General features: G+C 45.0%; 2 protein-coding genes across 2 annotated transcripts in view; both read right to left on the bottom strand.

The window, feature by feature from the left end:
- Window positions 1–22269, bottom strand: part of GEM (GTP binding protein overexpressed in skeletal muscle) — a 344355-nt gene that overhangs the window by 94336 nt on the left and 227750 nt on the right. The gene's annotated exons all lie outside the window — the stretch shown is intronic.
- Window positions 3112–20467, bottom strand: RAD54B (RAD54 homolog B). Its single transcript, XM_075271908.1, has 12 exons — window positions 20308–20467; window positions 18380–18652; window positions 17023–17185; window positions 15782–16007; window positions 14348–14555; window positions 13467–13606; window positions 11705–11995; window positions 9523–9689; window positions 7297–7558; window positions 6502–6568; window positions 3601–3801; window positions 3112–3302 (listed from the first exon to the last, which is right to left on the bottom strand). The coding sequence occupies exons 1-12, from the start codon at window positions 20330–20332 to the stop codon at window positions 3112–3114; spliced, it is 2214 nt and encodes a 737-aa protein (XP_075128009.1). The 5' UTR covers window positions 20333–20467.

The following is a 22269-nucleotide window of genomic DNA, read 5'->3' as shown; positions in this document are numbered from 1 at the left end:
TGGGAGGGATTATATATGTAAGGGGGACACTGAGGAGCATTATACCATGTGAGTGGGGTCACTGGGAGGAATTATATATTTAGAGGGGGCACTGGGGAGCATTATACCATGTGAGTGGGGTCACTGGGAGGAATTATATATTTAGAGGGGGCACTGGGGAGCATTATACCATGTGAGTGGGGTCACTGGGAGGGATTATATATGTAAGGGGGACACTGAGGAGCATTATACCATGTGAGTGGGGTCACTGGGAGGGATTATATATGTAGGGGGGACACTGGGGAGCATTATACCATGTGAGTGGGGTCACTGGGAGGGATTATATATGTAAGGGGGACACTGAGGAGCATTATACCATGTGAGTGGGGTCACTGGGAGGAATTATATATTTAGAGGGGGCACTGGGGAGCATTATACCATGTGAGTGGGGTCACTGGGAGGGATTATATATGTAGGGGGGACACTGGGGAGCATTATACCATGTGTGTGGGGTCACTGGGAGGGATTATATATGTAAGGGGGACACTGAGGAGCATTATACCATGTGAGTGGGGTCACTGGGAGGAATTATATATTTAGAGGGGGCACTGGGGAGCATTATACCATGTGAGTGGGGTCACTGGGAGGAATTATATATTTAGAGGGGGCACTGGGGAGCATTATACCATGTGAGTGGGGTCACTGGGAGGGATTATATATGTAAGGGGGACACTGAGGAGCATTATACCATGTGAGTGGGGTCACTGGGAGGGATTATATATGTAGGGGGGACACTGGGGAGCATTATACCATGTGTGTGGGGTCACTGGGAGGGATTATATATGTAAGGGGGACACTGAGGAGCATTATACCATGTGAGTGGGGTCACTGGGAGGAATTATATATTTAGAGGGGGCACTGGGGAGCATTATACCATGTGAGTGGGGTCACTGGGAGGGATTATATATGTAGGGGGGACACTGGGGAGCATTATACCATGTGAGTGGGGTCACTGGGAGGGATTATATATGTAGGGGGGACACTGGGGAGCATTATACCATGTGTGTGGGGTCACTGGGAGGGATTATATATGTAAGGGGGACACTGAGGAGCATTATACCATGTGAGTGGGGTCACTGGGAGGAATTATATATTTAGAGGGGGCACTGGGGAGCATTATACCATGTGAGTGGGGTCACTGGGAGGGATTATATATGTAGGGGGGACACTGGGGAGCAGGGCACTGGGGAGCATTATACCATGTGTGTGGGGTCACTGGAAGGGATTATATATGTAGAGGGGGCACTGGGGAGCATTATATCATGTGAGTGGGGTCACTGGGAGGGATTATATATGTAGAGGGGGCACTGGGGAGCATTATACCATGTGTGTGGGGTCACTGGGAGGGATTATATATGTAGGGGGGACACTGAGGAGCATTATACCATGTGTGGGGGGTCACTGGGAGGGATTATATATTTAGAGGGGGCACTGGGGAGCATTATACCATGTGTGTGGGGTCACTGGAAGGGATTATATATGTAGAGGGGGCACTGGGGAGCATTATATCATGTGAGTGGGGTCACTGGGAGGGATTATATATGTAGAGGGGGCACTGGGGAGCATTATATCATGTGTGTGGGGTCACTGGGAGGGATTATACATGTAGGGGGGGAGGCACTGGGGAGCATTATACCATGTGTGTGGGGTCATTGGGAGGGATTATACATGTGGGGGGGGGGCGGCACTGGGGAGCATTATACCATGTAAGTGGGGTCACTGGGAGGGATTATATATGTAGGGGGGACACTGAGGAGCATTATACCATGTGTGTGGGGTCACTGGGAGGGATTATATATGTAAGGGGGACACTGAGGAGCATTATACCATGTGAGTGGGGTCACTGGGAGGAATTATATATTTAGAGGGGGCACTGGGGAGCATTATACCATGTGAGTGGGGTCACTGGGAGGGATTATATATGTAGGGGGGACACTGGGGAGCATTATACCATGTGAGTGGGGTCACTGGGAGGGATTATATATGTAGGGGGGACACTGGGGAGCATTATACCATGTGAGTGGGGTCACTGGGAGGGATTATATATTTAGAGGGGGCACTGGGGAGCATTATATCATGTGAGTGGGGTCACTGGGAGGGATTATATATGTAGAGGGGGCACTGGGGAGCATTATACCATGTGTGTGGGGTCACTGGAAGGGATTATATATGTAGAGGGGGCACTGGGGAGCATTATATCATGTGAGTGGGGTCACTGGGAGGGATTATATATGTAGAGGGGGCACTGGGGAGCATTATACCATGTGTGTGGGGTCACTGGAAGGGATTATATATGTAGAGGGGGCACTGGGGAGCATTATATCATGTGAGTGGGGTCACTGGGAGGGATTATACATGTAGGGGGGACACTGAGGAGCATTATACCATGTGTGTGGGGTCACTGGGAGGGATTATACATGTAGGGGGGACACTGAAGAGCATTATACCATGTGTGGGGGGTCACTGGGAGGGATTATATATTTAGAGGGGGCACTGGGGAGCATTATACCATGTGTGTGGGGTCACTGGAAGGGATTATATATGTAGAGGGGGCACTGGGGAGCATTATATCATGTGTGTGGGGTCACTGGGAGGGATTATACATGTAGGGGGGAGGCACTGGGGAGCATTATACCATGTGTGTGGGGTCACTGGGAGGGATTATACATGTGGGGGGGGGGCACTGGGGAGCATTATACCATGTAAGTGGGGTCACTGGGAGGGATTATACATGTACGGGGGGCACTGGGGAGCATTATACCATGTGTGTGGGGTCACTGGGAGGGATTATATATGTAGGGGGGGGGGCACTGGGGAGCATTATAATTTACAGAGATTACTAGAGACCATTACTGTGTGTGTGGGGCCACTGCAGAGCATTATACTGTTTGGCAACTAAAAAAAATAGTTTGGGCTTCTAAATTCTTCAAGGTCTCCTAGGTATTAGTTTTAGCCTGGAGCACTGAAATGTCTTTACTGTACATTGTCCATATCTATAGACTGGGCCAGTACTTGCAATGCCTGTGAGACGCCTTTATCTCTCAGAGACCACTCATGGCGGGGGTGATATACTTAGCACTTGTTTGATGTGTTCTGGAAAACAAAAGAAATGTATTCCCTGCCTGGCTGGAGCAGCGGCTCACCAGAATAACTCTGCATGGTAAAGTGTTTCCATTGCATCAGTTCAGACATGGAGATATTCTTTTCGGCCTTCTTGCCTAGGTGACCGCTCCGGGGCTTGAAGTGATTTTCCGTGGCATCATCTGCAATGAAAATCAGCAAGTACATAGATGACATAAAACTATCGTATGGATGAGGAAGTAACTGGTCGGTAAAATGAGCCGGTCCTGGATATTGTGATGGAGAGGCTGATATCCTCCCCTGACCATGTGCTGGGTGCACTAGTCCATAGAATACGCCCGTGAATATTTGCCGATTTTTGCAAGTCAACTCATCAAAATATCACCACAGAAAAGGATATAGATGCGGGGAGGGATGTCATGTGGTGTGTGACCAAAGTAACCTGCAAAGTAGCTAAAGCGACAGTGACACTGGGATTACCTGGAAGGTGTTTGGTTTGTGTACAGTCACATTCCAGCAGGTCGTGGGTTACACAGTCGGAGTCTTCATGCAGAGTGAAGAGATCTCGGAGTTCATCCACAGAAAATCGAATATGTTCAGATTTCTTGCCCAAATCAACCACCGCCCCAGAGAGACCCTGCTTACTTATCTGCCTCTGGTAGATCTTTTCTTCTAATGTACCTGCAACAACATGGAGACGTAAAGGGTCAGGGTTCATGGATGTCCAAGCCTTGTTCTGTAAATAACCACTGACGGAGGACATTGCATAGGACGGGGTCACTGTTTGTATAGAATTTGTAAGGAATGTGGCCCCTAAACTTCAAATTTGTTTATGTGTGGCCCATTCACCCAGCAGAGTTTGAGACCCCTGATGTCAGCATTAAAAATAACAGGCAAGAAGTAGGAAGAAATAGCAGAGAGTGCGACTGCAGGATTAGACTACATCGTAATATGGAAAGGAAGGAATGAGAACCTGTCGAGTCCCCAACAGGAGTCCTGGAAAAAAAAATGCCAACATCAAGCAATATACACTCTGTGTGCTAAACCTAATAGCAGCCTTAAAACTTGCTTTTCTCGCTTATTTCATTGGGGGACAAAGCACCATGTGGGCAGAGCCGACCACTTTGCATTCTCCTAGTGTCAGCCTCCTACGGGCCGGGTCTACATCCCATGGTGCTGTGTCCTCCAGTGAATAGAACAAGAAAAGGATTTTACGGTGAGTACAAAAAATCCCGTTTTTCTGTAGGGGTTTTTCATTGCAGCAGTGACCTCATTTACATTACAAACAAGACAGACAGTATCACAATAGAAGTTAACACCCCCACAGATAACACCCATAGTGACCTGCCATTGCATCAGCTACTGACAATAGATGATGTCACGGTTTATCTCCTCCCCCTCTCTGTACAGAGCATGTCTAGAAAAGTTTCCCATAGACCTCAATGAGTCGGCACCAGACTATTCCTGCCTAAGGCCATGACTTTACCATAAAGCAGATCACTAAAAGCTGTTAACACAGCAGAGGAGAAGCTCAGGCAAGATGGCCGCCGCCATAATCATGTACAGACAATAGAACACAATCAGAAAATAAAAACATTAGAAAAAGTGATAGATTTTACTATCTAGTTTTAATAAACACATGAAAAAATTGGTGATATATTCATTTGAAGGAAAGTGTCTGAACTGGGCTGCACGATGGCGCAGTTATTAGGACTCTTGTTCTGCCGGGCTCTTGGATTTGAGTCATGGACTGACCCTCTCCATGAGAACATATGACCGTGGGCCTCACTGTGGACAGAGACTGGTGTGAATGGTGATCTTTGTACAAATGGCAGCCAAATACATTGGAGTAAATACATAGAAGTAAATCTTACTGAACTTGTAACCCTCAGACTGAAACCCTGAAACGAAGCGATTCAGATTAGATAACTGCAATAAACCTGACTCAGCCTGTCATTTTCTTAAGGGGAAGGTCCTTTGTCATTCCTAAAGAGATCTTTGAGTGATATTGAACATTACAGAACGGTTATTGAGATACCTTATATGACTAAGGCCATAAGTCATGTAACTAATGTATTCCTCGCTGCACAGAGGCCCCTGATATCACCACATTCATATTAGAGTGATATGTGTTATGGCTCTTCTGGGTGGGCACCATTATCTGATTTGTAGGGGTCCAACACCTGGCACTACACTGATCAGCTAAGCGGGTGAGCGCTGCAGCAGGGCTGGTGCCAACACCTGGCAAACTTAGGCAGGTACCGGGCCCAGAGTGCCAGGGGGCCCACTTGGATTTGGCAAGGACGCCTTCCATCAATATACAGTAGATAGAAATGTTGATTCCACTGATAGCGCCGAGCAGTAAGCGCAGATTTTACTTTCTCTTACCGCTCACAGATCCTTGGACTGTGGCCCTTCTCTGCTCCGGTGTAGAGCAAGGAAGGGGTTGGGGGTCAGAGGATCTTCCAGCGGCAAGTGAAAGTGAAATCTGCACTTAGCGCTCTCTCCCTATAAAGCGGGGGAGGTGAAGGCAAAACAGGGAGAAGTACCGTATAGGGGATGTTATATCAAGGTATAAGGAGGCACTATACTATATGGGGGTATAAGGAAACATTATACAGAGGCCTAAGAGATTGTTATATGGGGGGAATAAAGGGGCTCTGCACTGTATGAGGGCATAATGGACCATTTCATAGGGATATTGTACTGTATGAGGCCGTAAGGTGCCAATATATTGGGGAATAAGAGGTTACTATATGAGGGTATAAGCAACCATTATATGGGGTCATTATACTGTATGGGGCATAAAGGGGTAATTATATTGAAGTATGAGGGGGCATTTTACTGAATGATGGCATAAGGGGCCATTATATGGGTGCAGAAGAGGGTATTGCATGGGGTATAAGGAGGTCATTATACTTGTGGGGGCACATCAATTGTAGCTGCAGATTTCACCCATGATTTTTGATGTTTACAATGCAAATGTGAAAAGCTATAGAAGACCTACAGCATTCCAGCAGGTCACCTTGGAAAAAAAAACTACCCAATTTTAAGTGTTTTTGCTTCAGCGACCTTTTGAGGAAAACATTACTGCTGCATTAGTTGTGCAATAAAGGGGTTTACTGAGGCCCTGCCCCTTGAGTTGGCCCCACACTGTGGCCTCTCACTGCATACAGTACCAAGCATAGCGCCATACATTGTCTACAGGCTGTGCATGGTATTGCAGCTCTGCTCCATTCATCTAAACAGGACTGATTTGCAAATTGTGTATGTACAGTATGTGAGCAAGAGGAGAAGAGAAAAAAAATATATATATATTAATAATAAAATATCTACATATACAGCATATATGTATCCAATTCAATTAATTTATATTTTTACCAGTGGTTAGGAGCCTGTATATATGTACAGTACGCTGCTGACCATCCCTCCACACACGAGCCATTGCCTACAACAGAAAAGATGAAAGTTATTGGCCTTTATAAAAGGTGTGCACATTTAGCCTAGTGTGTTTCGTAAAGTAACTAAAGGAATGTCTTCAATGCTGTAAACACCAACACAAGCCAGAGAGATCATACAGTATAGGTATTGCTTTAAGTATGCACTGCGCCCTATGTATGGGAGGATTTAACATCAGTTCTTATCACAATTCATACAAATAGGAAAATGGTGACACCTAGTGGTAGAGGTTAAGAATTGTCATAGAGGAGACTTTAACAGGGTATTCCAATGAAATGCATGTATCACCAATCCACAGGAGAGGTAATATAGGTACGATCACTGGGGGATCCAATAAAGTCACAAGCCCAAGACTGCAGTGAGGAGGGATGTGAAGGAGTAGTATTAGTCACACGCCTACAACGTGGGAGATACTTGAGGGATATTAAATTATCTTTTTGTGAGCCCACTGATATATCACAACGCCCCTGCTTTAAAGGGGTTATCCAGTTTCTAATATTGATGGCACTGCTCTCCCCTAGACCTCAATGAACCCCGATAGAGCTGATCTGCAGGGGTCTTAGATGTCGGACCCCCGCAGATCTAACATTGATTTCCTAACCTATGGATAGACCATCAATATTAGAAACTAGATAACCCCTTTAAAGCCCATAGAGTTCACAAATCAGAAATGAGTAAAAACAAGGAAAATCTGAGGCTCTTGTCAGAAAATCAAACCTGTATGTCATTCGCCGGATTCCAGTCGATGTCATATAGGATTAAATGGCAGGCTCCGATCAGGTTCAGCCCCACACCGCCAGCTTTGGAACTCAGTAGGAAAATAAAATCTGATGAATACTTGCTGTTAAATGCGTCCACAATTTGCTGCCTGTGTGTGACCGGCGTCTGCCCGTCCAATCTGGTGCACTTATAGCCATGCTGCTGACACACGTCCTGTAGTATGTTTAAGGTCTGGGTATAATTGGAGACCAGAACCACTCTGCAAGATACATAAAAGCACAGGGTATTCTGATACATTCAGGACATACTGGGAATTTCATATCATCCGCATGGATGCTAGGTTATGGCTCTTAAAGGGGTTGTCCCATCACAAGGATCCTATCTATACTGCTTGTTAATGTGGATGTAAGACTTTTCCTAAATACACTGCTTCAGCAAAACTGCTTTGTTTGTCCACTATCTTACTTTATTCATTTTTTTTTTACACATCCCTTGACTTATCTGGTCATAAGTCGAGTGATGTATCTGCCTGCTCTCAGGGGGGAGGGAGGAGGGGCTAAGTGCAGGGGAGCGAGCCTGGAGGGGGGGGGGGTAGTTTACACTTTGGGGGAAGGGGCCGCCAATACAGACCTGGCATCTGCTGTAATAGAGAGGCGGATGCCAGGGAGGGTTAGACGCCGGCACAGGTGCCTGCAACATCGCTATGCTCCTGCCCTGCATGAAGCCAGCAGCGGCAGGAGCGATGCTGCTATTCCGGGGACGGCATCTGCCTCTCTATTACAGCGGATGCCGGGTCTGTAGTCACATATGCAAAGCCAAGCGTCGAGATGCCGCTGGCCCTGCATGCACGCTCATAGACAAGTCTAGCCTTCACAATGCGAATACAGACCCGGCATCCGCTGTAATAGAGAGAGGCGGATGCCGGGTCTGTATTCGCATTGTGAGGGCTATGAGGTCTATGAGCGTGCATGCAGGGCCAGCGGCATCTCGCTGCTGGCTTTGCATATGTAACCCCGCCCACCAATGACACAACAAAGCCGGAAGAGAGAAGAATTTACTGCAGCTAAGACTGGTGAGTATGCGACGTGGGAATACCCCTTTAAAGGGGTTTTCTAGGCTAAAAATAAGCATGACCTATCCTAAGGAAATCAGATTGGTGGGTGTGGAGCGACACCCAGCACCCCCACCGATCAACTGTTCTTAGCAGCTGATACAGAAAACAGAGCAGGAAGCAGACAGCGCCATTCTCAGTGTAGTGGCCAGATCAAGTACTGCAGATCAGCTTGTAATGGGACCTAAGATGCTGTGGCTTAGTATCATTGTCTGCTTTCTGCTCCATTCTCTGAGGATCAGGTGCTGAGAAGAGCTGAAGGGTGGAATGCTGGGTGTCAGACCCCCACCGATCTGATATTAATGACAGGTCATCAATAATGTTAACCCCTAAAACTCCATTAATTATGGGTGTTCTATGTTCCGTAAGTACTTAAAGTGTACCCCTAAATATAAAACCACGTTCCGTAAATGAATAGTGAAGGTAAATATAATAACTTCTGTAATAAAGCACCATGGAATTAATGGTGCTATATAAATAAACAATAATAATAAAATATCTTATTAATGAAATCTGTTTCCTTCTCCACTTATCTGGCAGATTTCATGTTCCTTCTTATTACTCAGACTCTCTAAACAGCTTCTCTATTCATCTTCAATCTCACACATAGAAGTCTATGGAGAAGGGAGGTGGAGGAGGAGGCTGCTGCCTCATTCTGTGCGGTAGTAGAGATGATCTCACATTGGAGCAGATATAAGCAGTTACTTCTGTGTCTTTTCCAGCAGCCTCCTCCTCCCCCTCCCCTCTCTATACCCTTCTAAGTGAAAAGTAACTCAGCCTGATAAATGGAGAAGGAAACCTATTTCTTTAATAAGATAAATTACTATTAAATTATTATATCCACCTGCACTATTCATTTATGAAATGTTGCTTTAAACATATTAAAGGGAACCTGTCCCATTCAGAATGTAATGAGATGTGCAGGCACTATGTCATAGAACAGGACGAGCTGAGCAGAGTCATGTATAGTTTTAAGGGAAATTTTGAGCAGAGCTAATAGTTAATTGGCTGAAACTGCTCCTGACTCTTGGCTTAGGAGTCCAGGGGGCGGTGCTATTCAAGGGACGGACAACCTTTACTAATCTCTCATTAGCCTACTGCACAGTACTCACCTCTCCAAGGGGCTGTGCTCTCTTATAGCTAGTAATAATTTAGTTAAGACCTGCAGCTTTCCAGATTCCGCCTCAGAAACTGTATTTGTGCTATAATCACTAGGAAAGATCTCCGCTAACGTTTCGTAGATGCTCTGCTCCTCGCAGACCACATTGCTGCTTTTTTCCTAAAATGACATTAAAAATTAGAATGTTTAGCATTTAATTCCTACTAGGACTATAATAGGAAGCAAATAGAGTGTACCCCATCATCAAATTCTTAGTCAAAGGATATCCTATTAATATTACAAAGGTGAAAGTTTGTGTGTTTGGATGTTTGTTCCTCAATCAAGCAAAACCCGCTCCACCAATTTGGCTGAAATTTTCCACAAACATAGTCACTCGATTGCGCAATAGGCTACTTTTCGTCACAATAGCACACATACGTTTTTCCCAGGACCCCCACAAAACCCAAACTCGCACCACCATCTCTGCAATCTCACACACTTTGGACCATAGCAAGCCACAAAATTCATATTACCGTCTACAGCAGAGAGTGGCACTCCTGCCATATTTCACAGGCACGCCAGCAGCACAGGACCTGCAAGAGTTAAATAAAGTCGGAGCGTCCCTTCAGTGCTCTGCTAGAGCTGAGGCATAAGGACACTCCCCTTCTCTCACTGCCCTCCAATGAGAGGGGTGCAAGAAAACCAGGGGGTGGAGCTTAATCGCTCAGGTCTCCGCCTGCTATAGTGATAGCTCCTGCCGTCTGCATCCTGCAAAGGTTCCCTGAGAAGGAGAGGAAGCTGCTAGCAAAGTGAAGAAACACACAGGTCCCTTCCTGTAGTTCCTATTCTCATTAATGTCAGGCATTTGGGGTTATTAGTTTAGTGTTAGTAACTCCATGTGCCTCACATTAATAGGAATAAATCCCATCATGTCCCTCATATTAACCCCTGTGTACCCCATATAAAGGTTACTAATATGTGAGTAGCAGAAATACATTTGGCCACACCAGGCTTCTCACATGGATAACTTTATGTAGCTTGCTCAAGAGTATCCTGTGCCCAAAACTTACATGTACTGGCAGAAAATAACAAATCATACAACGTCGTATATCAAAGTATATTAACCTGAAATCCCTCTGTCCCAAACACACTATGTACAGTTTCTCACAACACCGTATAGCGGCTGAAATACAAATTACGTTCAACACAAAAGTCTCACGTATTCTCAGAATTACAGCAAAAACAAGATACAAAGTTACATTTCATATCCCATCCCTTATACACAGTACGAAAACCTTACCCACACCTGTATATACCCACTTCTACAATCACCGCAGACGAAGTCGCGGGTACCAGCTAGTAAACATATATATACCATATATATATATATATATATATATATATATATATATATATATATGTGTGTGTGTGTGTGTGTACCATATATCATGACAGGACATGGTGGGGAGATCTAGTCACCTGCCCAGGATCCAGATTGTCACTGACAGGACCAGGCACAACTTGTATGGACAGAAGCAGCGACTGACTCCTCCTACTGGACACCACAGCTGTCAGATAATGGTAACTCCCGTGTGCTTCCCTCTTGCCATTCATAGCAGTCTTCTAGTCTTTAGCATAAAAATACCTTTTTTGTAATTTTTTTTTTTGCTTCCCTTGGGTGGCCACTGTGCAGAATTAATCTCCTTTCCCCTCTGGCAGCTGACAGTGTAGCCCCTTCCTAATTCCCTGCAGAACAAGTTATACAGCCATACTAGTGCAGGGGCTCCTTCTCTGACAAGTAGGGCAGAAAGCTCTTTCCATTGACTGCCCTGCACTGTGGATCATTATATAGAGAACTGACTGCAGGAAGGACTGAGCATGTGTGACCACCAGATGTCAGCTCATTAGGTGGACATAGTCATTGATATTCATTTTCAATACCAGGTGGCACCATACTATGTAAGTAAACACTACAACTAATCACTGGATCATGCTTTTAACAGGATGTAGTTAACAAATGGGTCAAGCTCCTTTAGGGTGAGCTGTGATGCAGGTGGAGAGGGCAAAATTCTCAATTATCCAATGATTCGGAATATTTGTCACCTGTCCATAGCAGATTACAGCCATGTTGCTGTATACACATACATAGACGTACAGTATATAACACTTATAAAACCTGTACACCTTGCACTGACCTGGATGGTTTTATAAAGCAGACATGGGTGGTTGCAGAGTTTCTTCAGCGCCCCAATACACACAAGGTGCGGACTGCTGTCCCCTGAGCCTTGTAAACAACACCTAACCAGACAGGAACTCAGAAGCTTTTTATAAAGATCGAGCTGGAACTCGGAGGGCTTACAGAAAACAATGCTCTCGATCTTAGGGGGCAGAAACTTGTTAATAACCTCCTGGGTTCTCCGGAGAACAAATAGACCAGTTAGGCGTCCCAGTTCTATCGCTCTTTCATCTCCTAATTTTTTTTCTTCCTAGAAAACAAAACACATTGGATATAGAATTTTTGGAATCATTAACCAATTATACTTTTATTTATGGGTTTTTTGTCTCCCTTAGGCAGCGCCACTCTTATTCATGGGTTGTGTCCGGTACTGCAGATTAGTGATGAGCTACAGTGTTGGCCAAAAGTATTGGCACCCCTGCAATTCTGTCAGATAATGTTCTTCCAGAAAATGATTGCAATCACAAATTCTTTGGTATTATTGTCTTCATTTATTTTGTCTTCAATGGAAAACCACAAAAAGAATTGTCAAAAAGCCAAATTGTATATAATTCCACAGCAAACATAAAAAAGGGGGTGGACAAAAGTATTGGCAGTGTTTGAAAAATCTTGTGATGCTTCTCTAATTTGTGTAATTAACAGCACCTGTTACTTACCTGAGGCACCTAACAGGTGGTGGCAATAACTAAATCACACTTGCACCCAGTTGAAATGGATTAAAGTTGGCTCAACCTCTGTCTTGTGTCCTTCTGTGTACCACATTGAGCATGGAGAAAAGAAAGAAGACCAAAGAACTGTCTGAGGACTTGAGAAGCAAAAGTGTGAGGAAGCATGAGCAATCTCAAGGCTACAAGTCCATCTCCAAAGACCTGAATGTTCCTGTGTCTAAGGTGTGCAGTGTCATCAAGAAGTTTAAAGCCCATGGCACTGTGACCCAGTGTGAGAAAACTGGGTCTCCCTCAGAGGTCATGGGTCTTCCAGCAGGACAAGGACCCAAAACACACTTCAGGTCAGCACTAGAAAATGGTTTGAGAGAAAGCCCTGGAGACTTGTAAAGTGGCAGCAATGAGTCCAGCCCTGAATCCCATAGAACACCTGTGGGGGGAGAGATCTCTTGATGGCAGTTTGGAGAAGGCCCCCTTCACATCTCAGGGGGGACCTGGAGCAGTTTGCCAAAGAAGAATGGTCTAAAATTCCAGCAGAGTCTTGTAAGAAACTCATTGATGGTTACCGGAAGCGGTTGTTCGCAGTTATTTTGTCTAAAGGTTGTGCTACCAAGTATTAGGCTGAGGGGGCCAATACTTTTGACCGACCCATTTTTGGAGTTTTGTGTAAAATGATCAATGATTTGACTTTTTTTTCATTCTCATTTGTGTTTTTTCATTGCAAGTAAAATAAATGAAGATATTAATACCAAAGAGTTTGTGCTTGCAATCATTTTCTGGAAGAAACGGAGTATTATCTGACAGAATTGCAGGGGGGCCAATACTTTTTGCCAACACTGTATATATTTCTGGTGCAACTGAAAATAGGAAAAGGCTGAGACCTCTTAGGGCACATTCACTTATGGGGTGTTTGATCAGTTCTTCAGGTCCATGATAGGACCAGAATACAGATCCATCTAGCGACGGAGAATAGCAGATCCAGAGGGATCCCACATAATATAAAGGGATGGACTACGGACACCAGCACAGATGTGAACACGGCCTTACTGTACTTACTTTATTAGCTGAAGGCTCACGGGATCTAATTATTGGCTCTTCGTATATTTTTCTGTAGGTCGACAGAGAGCCGAGAATTCCTGGATTTACAAAGTCGATCAATGCATAAAATTCCTGGAGATCGTTCTGGACTGGGGTGCCTGGAAGAAAGCAAAGACCATTACGGTCCATAAGCTATTTGTATTCACTATTGGACAAGATCAATACTTAAAGGGAAGGTGTCACCAGGAAATGACAGATTGTTTAAATCACATCTTAAAGAGGTTGTACTCGCCTCTCCCTAATGTTATGTGTCCTCCCGTCGCGTTCTGGTCCTTCTGCTCTGGCGGCTTCTCACGGGTTCCTGAGTTCTGCTGAAGCCACTAAGGCCAAGCAGCGGCTTCAGGTAGACACCTGTGATGTCACCAGTAGTGACATCACATGCCCTTCGCTGAGGCGACTGATTGGCCTCAGCGGTCACATTTGCCACACGTGAGTATGGGACCGAGAAGACCGCACTACCCAGGGAGGCACTGGAGAATCGAGGAAGGGCGAGCATGAATTTTTTTTATTTTTTTTTTCACTGCACCCGGCTGAAACGTAAATGGGTTGTCTATTTTTGCCTGACCAACATATTTTTTTTTTTAATTTTTAATTTTCCAAAAAACTGCAGATGGAACCTCACAAGTATTGTAATAACCGAAGCCAAATAACCAAATGCACAAAATCCTGTCGGTTTTTGGGGGTTGACATTCGACTTTGGTTATTTTTTCTATGAATAGCCCAGCCCACAGCATATGTTAGGAAATGGCTGATCATGCAACTCCCCAATACAACAGAATATGTGCAGCAAAGTTAAGGTGAAGATCACACATAGAAATCCTTGCAAAGAGAAAAGCTACCAGACAGGATGATCCTTCTGCCGCATGACAAGCTGCTGAGCGCTGAAGTGGTTTTTATCGAGCTGTTTTTCAGGCGATGTCCCTCGTCGCAGATGATGAGATCGAAGCTCAGGGTCTGTAGCTGTTCCAGAGAGCGTAATAACATCTCGTAGCTGATGATGAGCACCGAGTACAAAGGAGAACCCAGGAATTCTTCCACTTTGTGATCCTAGAGAGACACAACAATGTTTTATCACCACTATGATTAACATGCCGGACAAGTGGCCAACCCTCGCTAAAAGTCTTAAAGGGAATGTCACCAGATCCCAGCCCTGTAAATACACAGTTTGGTTCTGGTGACCCTAGCCTAGGTTTTCCCCATTGTGAATCGCTGTTGCCAAGATATCACTGTTTATGTCAATCTGCAAATAAACTCATTGGAGCAATGAGGGAGTTGCTGCATAGCTTTTGGTTTTGGTGCAATATGATAATGCCCTCGTTGCACCAAAGAGCTCATTTGCATATTGAAAAGCAATATTTTGGTAACGGAGACAGTGATTCGCCAGGGGAAAACACTGTGTGATTCAGGTCACCCTAACCTATCTATGTGCGGGGCTGGATGGTTATGCCTGATATCCTTTAAGGCTCCACCTAAGACTTGAGGGCATGGTGGGGAGAAGAAGCTAAACAATACACCAACTTCAATCCAGATGGTTTTGTATCCAGATGTGGACAGATATTAATTTTTGTAAATTTTTGGGTAGGATGGAAACTTTTTCCCATCACAACTTCTACTGATCTACCTACAAATTCACCATTTACAGGAATATTCTGGAACGTAAATGTGAGACGTGGCATATTTATTTAAAGAATAAAGAGATCTGTAAGGCCTCGTTCACACAGGGCACGGGACCACGTATTTTGGTCCTGATTCGGATGCGGGAAGCCACATCAGAATTGGACCAAAATGTGCCTGCCGTGACTGTCGCAGCTTCCTGCTCCAGAGTAGGCTCAAATGAATGGGCCTAGTCCGGAGGGTGCTGCCGTGAAGCGGACGCCGGGGCTGACTCAGCCGCAGAATCCGAGTGAAGAAAGGGCAGCTTGCTTCTTTTTTCCGTGAGCCGGAACATACCACTCACGGAAAAAAGGAAGCTAGCGGTCTCCATAGACCTCTACTGTGAGGGGGCGGATTCTGAGGTGGATTCGGCGTCAGTATCCGCCCCCTCTTGCCACGTGTGAACGAGCCCTGAAATTATACAGATGGCTCACTATCATTTAAGGCCATATGGTCTGGCTGACACAGGTTGCAGAATCCCCACCTAAGGGGCCAATGACAGAACAATCTTGAGGGAAACTGCCTCCAAAATTGTCTGGCCATTGGCCTCCATGGGTGTACAGCATTCTGCCCACATGTGGCACAGGACTGTGTGGTCTTATCTTTACAGAAATTATTACCTGATCGACTGCAAACACTCTCATTCTCTCCGTCCCCAGCCACTTCTGAAACTCCTTCCTCCAGTTCTTCACCAGGCTCCCTGGGGTAACTATCAGAGCTCTCTTCAAGACAGGCTTCCCCCCATACGGACCTTGGCGCAGAAGAGTCCAGATCAAAGCTATACACTGGAGCGTTTTGCCTAGGCCCATCTCATCGGCGAGGATAGCTCCAAACTGTCCACTGACCCTGTGAGAACAACGTCATTATGGAGGGGGTTACAACGTCTATATTGGTACATTCTGTGTATTCAGAATCTTGTTTGTGGAGTGAAGAGTGATCACAGAGAGTGTCTCCTGCTCTAGAGGACCCGTCCTGTCCTAAGTTACACAACCTACTGTTTTCAATGGCTCTATGTAATGCTTAATTTCCCCTGTAGTGGCGCTGTTTGGAAACAGAACACTTACTGTCAGGTTCCCCATTAGATTACAACTGATTGATGGGGATCCCAGGGGTGCGGGACTCTGTGACCTGCCCATTGCCAAGTGGCAAGCACTGATCATATTCCCTATGAGGGTATACGGACCCCATTGCTGGGAAGGGTACCACACCCAGAGAGAAGAGACGTCACATATAGGGAACCCTATTACATCTTACAATGACTTTAAGGGAACCTGTCAGGTGTTTTTTCTACCCCAACTCTCCTATCATGTTCCTGCATTAGCATGGCGGATAGTGAAGTCATAACATCTTATAATTTTCCTGCGCCATACCTACATTTACCATAACTAGTCATGGAGGCAGGGAGCCTAATCCAGCTACTCAAACACTCATAGACTTATCATATCCTCTCAGGTGTGACTAATGTGTTCCTGGTCTGTGACGTAGGCTGTCATCTTTCTAAACTTTGCTCAAAATATCACGCTCACAAGCTCTCTTGTGGTGCTATGCTGGCCAATGAGCCTGGTTTGAGCATGGCTCTAAGCAAGAGGCGAGCGCATGCACAGTAGTTTCCTGAAGCCAGCCAAAGTACAGGGAAAAGAGGGCACAATGGCACCTATGTGAGATTTTGTAAGCCATGCCTACTGCATGCTATATGTGCTCGAGGCTGGAAAAACACCTGACAGGTTTCCTTTCAGTGTAACAGAACCTGGCGACAGTGTGTGAACATTCGGAGAAGCCATCCATATTGGATCGGTGGAGTTCTGCCGATCAGATCACTTGGGTTTCAGGTAGTTCCCATGTAAGAACCTTCATTTCTTACCTCATGCCCATCACACATTCATAAAGAAACAGTATGCCTTCTTTTTGATGGGGTCGGAGATGGACAGCTAGATATGGATCCACCACTACATCTACAACAGGGTAGCCAGATTTATTGAACATTTGTTGGTGACATTTCGATGGTCTTGGCAGTACTATGGAGTCTTCAAAAAAAAAAATTGAAGGAAACGATCAGTTTACAGTATTGTAGTTTATACTTTACACACAGTAATACTTGGAGTTTCCGTCCTCACTTAAAGACCTTTCATGTCCTCAGAGATGTGCGGTATTATAAACCTTTAGAAAGCCGACAGTGAGCGCCATTCAGGGCGTTGTCAGCTTTACAGGAATGAGATTAAACTACCTGAGGATACATGAACATGACTGTGTGCATGTACCCGGGCCGTAACTAAATGACATATCCGGAGTTTTACCCCTGGCTTGTATACAGTAAAAATACATGGCTGTGTGTACGGGGCCATAGAAATGTAGGATGTGTCTAAGGCCTAAGCGTGCGTGCACACATGCTTTTCTTCATCTGTTCACAGATCTGTTCTATGATGGACAACAATGGATCCCAAGACACTCCATTTTCAGACACAACGTGTGTGCATTTTGCATTATTTATTTATTATTATATCTGATCTAGGAAAAGGGGGTGATTTGAACTTTTGAATTTTTTATGTTTTTATTGTTGTTGTTTTTTTATTGTTTTTTTAAGATTTATTTTAAGAATCCCAGGGTTTCTGATCACTAATTCAATAGATTGCTATGCTAATGCATTGCAATGTACTGAGAAATGCCTATACCTCTATTTGTGGGCTGGCTACCTCCAACAGCCTGGCTGTTATAAGGATAGGCCATAAATTCTAGATTCCTGGATGATCCCTTTAAGGTTGTAGCTGTATGGTATATATGTATAATTATCAGAATTGAAAAAATAAAATTACAGTAGATCCCACAAGCAAAAACTGTATACAAAAAGTGAGGTAATGTATGCAAAATAATAGGGGAATTTTGTATAAACTTTTGCAGGTCAAAAAGGTATTTTGGACCTTTTTGTCCAGCAATATTTATTAACAAAATATTGGACACCCAATAGATCCCGTTATAGTCAAAAGGGCCCCTTGGGATCCATCTGTCATACTGGTCTTGTGATGGACCAGAACCACAAGAGTGTGAAAGCAGCAAAAAACTAACAAGTCATAAAGGTATGTGAACAGCAGGTTATCAGGACAGGTTTTCAGGAAATGAGGATCTACGCTTGTCCTGCCATCTTTACTTCCAGACATACGTCTACATTTCATGTTGGCATACTGTATGTACAGAAAACATTAGGATCTTCTAGGATAGTATACTTGGTGCGCTGGGATCGTGTCGAGGTTTGCAGTTCTGAAGGTCTCTTGAGGTGTTGCTTTCCTTTCGTCCATCTTTCACCGGATTAGTGAATGGTTTCAGTGGGGCGTAATCTGCAGGTGTCTGGGTGGAGGCCATAACTGCTGAGTGAAAACATCTGCCACTGGTGTAATCCTCTGCGGAGATTGTCCCCATCACCTCAATCTCCTTTCCACCGATCATCAATGTGTGGCCTTCTTCCAAGCTTTCCAGATCCTTCAGCTTGTATCCCGACCCTGTGAAGAATAACTCCGCACTTATGTAGGAAGACAACACAGATTGCAGTTGTGTGCAGGGTCTTACTGTACTACATAAAGTAGCAATAAATGAACACTTGCCCACCATCGCCAAGTATGCACGTCCATGGTGTGGAGCACATGACCCATTTGTGACTGGCCAGCATTAAAGAGCTACTCCTAACTTATAAAGGGATAGTATATTGCTAGAGAACTGCTTTAGGCTGAGACCCCACATTGCGAAAACACAGCTTTTTTGTTGCAGATTTTGGTCTATTTTTTTTTATCCAAAGCCAATAATGGACTGAGCAGAAGGAAGAAGTACCGTATATACTCGAGTATAAGCCGACCCGAATATAAGCCAAGGCCCCTAATTTTACCACAAAAAAACGGGAAACTTATTGACTCGAGTATAAGTCGAGTATAAAGTAAGTATAAATTAAAATGGTTGGAGTTTTTGGGTGCAGTAGATGCTGGGGAAGGGGAGGGGGTGTTTTGGTGTCTGTCTGCCCCTTCCCTGAGCACTGGGATTTTTTCCCCCCACTTGGAATTTAGCCTGGCTGAATATAGGGTATCTGCAGTGCTCCTATTAACACCTTCCCGACAGATCAGGAGCACTGCAGATCCCCTATATTCAGTAGACACAGGGATACCTAATGTGTTTGTGTGTCACAGTCATTTTCTACTTTTATATGTATTCTAGGGAAAGGAGGGATTTACAACTTTTATTTTTTTTTAAAGCTTCTTTTCTTTCCCACTATTTTATGGGAGACTCTATACATTGATATTGCAGCTGGTCATAGACCCCCACCCCCCTCCTAAAAAAAAAAATAAAATTTTTTTTTTCTTTTGTGCTGACTCGAGTATAAGCCGAGGGGGGCGTTTTCAGCACAAAAACTGTGCTGAAAAATTCGGCTTATACTCGAGTATATACAGTATAAGAATTTCCTGAGTATTTCCCGCTCCTTTTGTAGCCATTCCTGAGTTTTGGCTAAAAAAAAAAAAAAAACGCAGCAAAATTTGCAACAAAAAATTTGCATTTTTGCAATGTGAGGCCACAGCTTTATAGGCTACCTGTAATCCAAATGTGACAATTAACTGAAGGTTAGGACGGCATTAATAAATCTTCTCCTGTTCTTGAAAGGGGGGTGAATAAAAAGGGAGCAGAAGGAACGTGTCCTTACAAAACACAACGTGTCCTGTCTGTGCTGCCAGTGTCATCCTGTGTAAGAACACATCCCCATTGACAAGAGGTATGGTAACGCCCAATTGTCAATACATTCCATTTCCATTTAATTTTTTACTTAGCTTTCTGGTGTGAATTATGCCAAAAGTCTATCCCAGTCTCTGTCTGGTGCAGTTTGGGTTAGTTAGGGTTAAGAATTGAAAAGTAAGAAAGAACCTCCTTATACTCTACAATGTATTATCACAGACAGTAGTCTATAAAAAAAAAAGGACAAATTATCAACTGAATAAACTACTTCTATGTACGGACATGGATATATTTCCTGATTTGGATCCACACAAGGTATCCATGACAAAAATCAGCAAGTGACATACTGTCATCAGAATCTTTCAGTAGTGCAGCCTCAGGCTTTAGGCCTGTAATAGAGATATATTGAGTATATCTGTAAGAAAATCAATAGTCACACTACCTTTCCCAATGTCTTTGCCTTCCATGTCCTTTAAGGTTACCGATCTTCCTGCTGCAATGAGAACGGCATCTCCTTCCCATTTCTTGTGCTTCTTCTTTGAAGCTTTGCACCACACCACACTGAAATACTTGGCCGGGCAGCTTGTCTCTTCATCCTCGCTTCTAACATCCGGAACCTGGTTGGTCACTCGGAGAGGAGCTGAAAAACCTAAGGAAATATTTAGATCAATAATTAAAGGGGTATTCCCATTCGTTGTTCACCAACCTGCATGCTCTGTTCACTTCCTTGTTTTCTCGGCACATTGGTGGTGGGGGGGGGGGTTTCACTTGCTCTGCTATGTTTACAGTCAGTAATGAGGGATTGGTTGTAAATGCATTACCACAGTATGAAGCTGATGTAGCAGAGCTGGATTTGAGTCAGTGTGTAGTACATACAGAGGTACCGGACTCCCTATCTCAGCCCTTATAAACCAAATTCAATCAAGCCGGCTGATAAGTGGAAGACCATGAGATAAAAAGTTCAAAAATCTAGGAGCTCTCACCTCCCCTATCTGAGGAGCTCCGTTACTCGTCAGACATACACAGCTCAGAGCTGCTGCCGAGCGCTCAGAGCTGCTGCCGAGCACTCAGACCCTCCTGTGAGAGCCGGGAGGAACGCCCCCTCCCTCCCTGATAATGCTCGTCTATGGACGAGTACTGCGAGCAGAGGGAGGGGGCGTTCCTCCCGGGCTCTCACAGCACAGCGCGATTGGCTGTGCTGTGAAGAAGGACGTCTCTGACTGAGTGTCAGAAACGCCCTTCTGACCATAGAAGAGCTACGGTACCGAGACCGTAAGCTCTTCACACCGGGCCCACATCGGGAAAGCCGACAGTGCGCTGAACTCAGCGCACTGTCAGCTATCCGGCAGTATATAGAACTGCCTGTGGGCAAAATGGTGAAAGGTCCTCTTTAAATCCACATACACTAGCAGTATAGATAGGATTCTTTCTATGGGACAACCTCTTTCACAGCTTTTAGAGGGGTATGCCAAGACTGTTGCGGGTAAAACTATACATACACTAGGAAGGTCTTCATAATGTCCCTTTGGGTATTTGATTTCTGACCCTTTGTCTCAGATGAGTGAGAGGTCTTTGTATATGATCAGACAAGGAATAAGATAGATCTGCTGAAACTAGAATATCCCTTTAAAGGGGGCTGCCTCCCTGATACAACCCCTGTCCATAAGTCCCCAAAATGTCAGTGGTTACCGTTCTGGTGGACCCTGCACATCCACATATGGCTATTCACACTAAGCGCTACGGTACTGCGTTCCACTTCTTTATAAAAAGAAATCTGGTCCCAAATGGTTTTTCCATTTGGATACTGTAGGTCATCAGTATGTGACGCACACTGGCTACTACTCCAGTAGCCTCCGAGCACCGGACATTACAGCAATGGACAGGAACTACATGCAGGTAACAGAAGTGGTACGGCAGTCTCATCCATACCGTTTCCCCGAAAATAAGACATCCCCCAAAAGTAAGGCATGGGGGGAGGTTTTGTTAAATTGCCTAATATAAGGCACCCCTTGAAAATAAGACATCCCCAAAAACACTGCAGCCGGCAGAACACTGTGCACGATGTTCCGTGTGCACAGGTATGCCGGCTGCTGCCTCTGCTGTGATACCACTGTTCCTGCTGCTGTAAGATGAGCTGGGAAAGCATCGTATGCTGCGGGGAGTCCACTCTCCCAGCTCATCCCACAGCAGCCGGAACAGTGGTATCACAGTAGAGGAGGCAGCCAGCTTTCCTGTGCACACGGAGCACAGCGTTCAGCCGGCTGCAATGCCCACTAAGTGAGGCTCTCCGGCACAACCGCCGGAAGCCTCGCTAATCTCTGCTAAGCCCCGCTAATCTCTGCTAAGCCCCGCCAACCACTTCCACCACCGTGACCAACAGCAGCACCAGCGCTGCTATGAAGAT

This window comes from Leptodactylus fuscus, chromosome 4 (genome assembly GCF_031893055.1).
Source record: "Leptodactylus fuscus isolate aLepFus1 chromosome 4, aLepFus1.hap2, whole genome shotgun sequence".
Taxonomy (NCBI): Eukaryota; Metazoa; Chordata; class Amphibia; order Anura; family Leptodactylidae; genus Leptodactylus; species Leptodactylus fuscus.
This window is presented reverse-complemented; position numbering and strand designations above follow the sequence as displayed.

Coding starts and splice junctions, on each gene's coding strand:
- RAD54B (XM_075271908.1), bottom strand. CDS start 20,332: ATGGAAGGCAAAGACATTGGGAAAG. Junction 18,653..20,307: donor AGGCAAAGACATTGGGAAAG/GTAGTGTGACTA, acceptor TATTCTTCACAG/GGTCGGGATACAAGCTGAAG. Junction 3,802..6,501: donor ATACAGGCTCCTAACCACTG/GTAAAAATATAA, acceptor ATGTTGTTGCAG/GTACATTAGAAGAAAAGATC.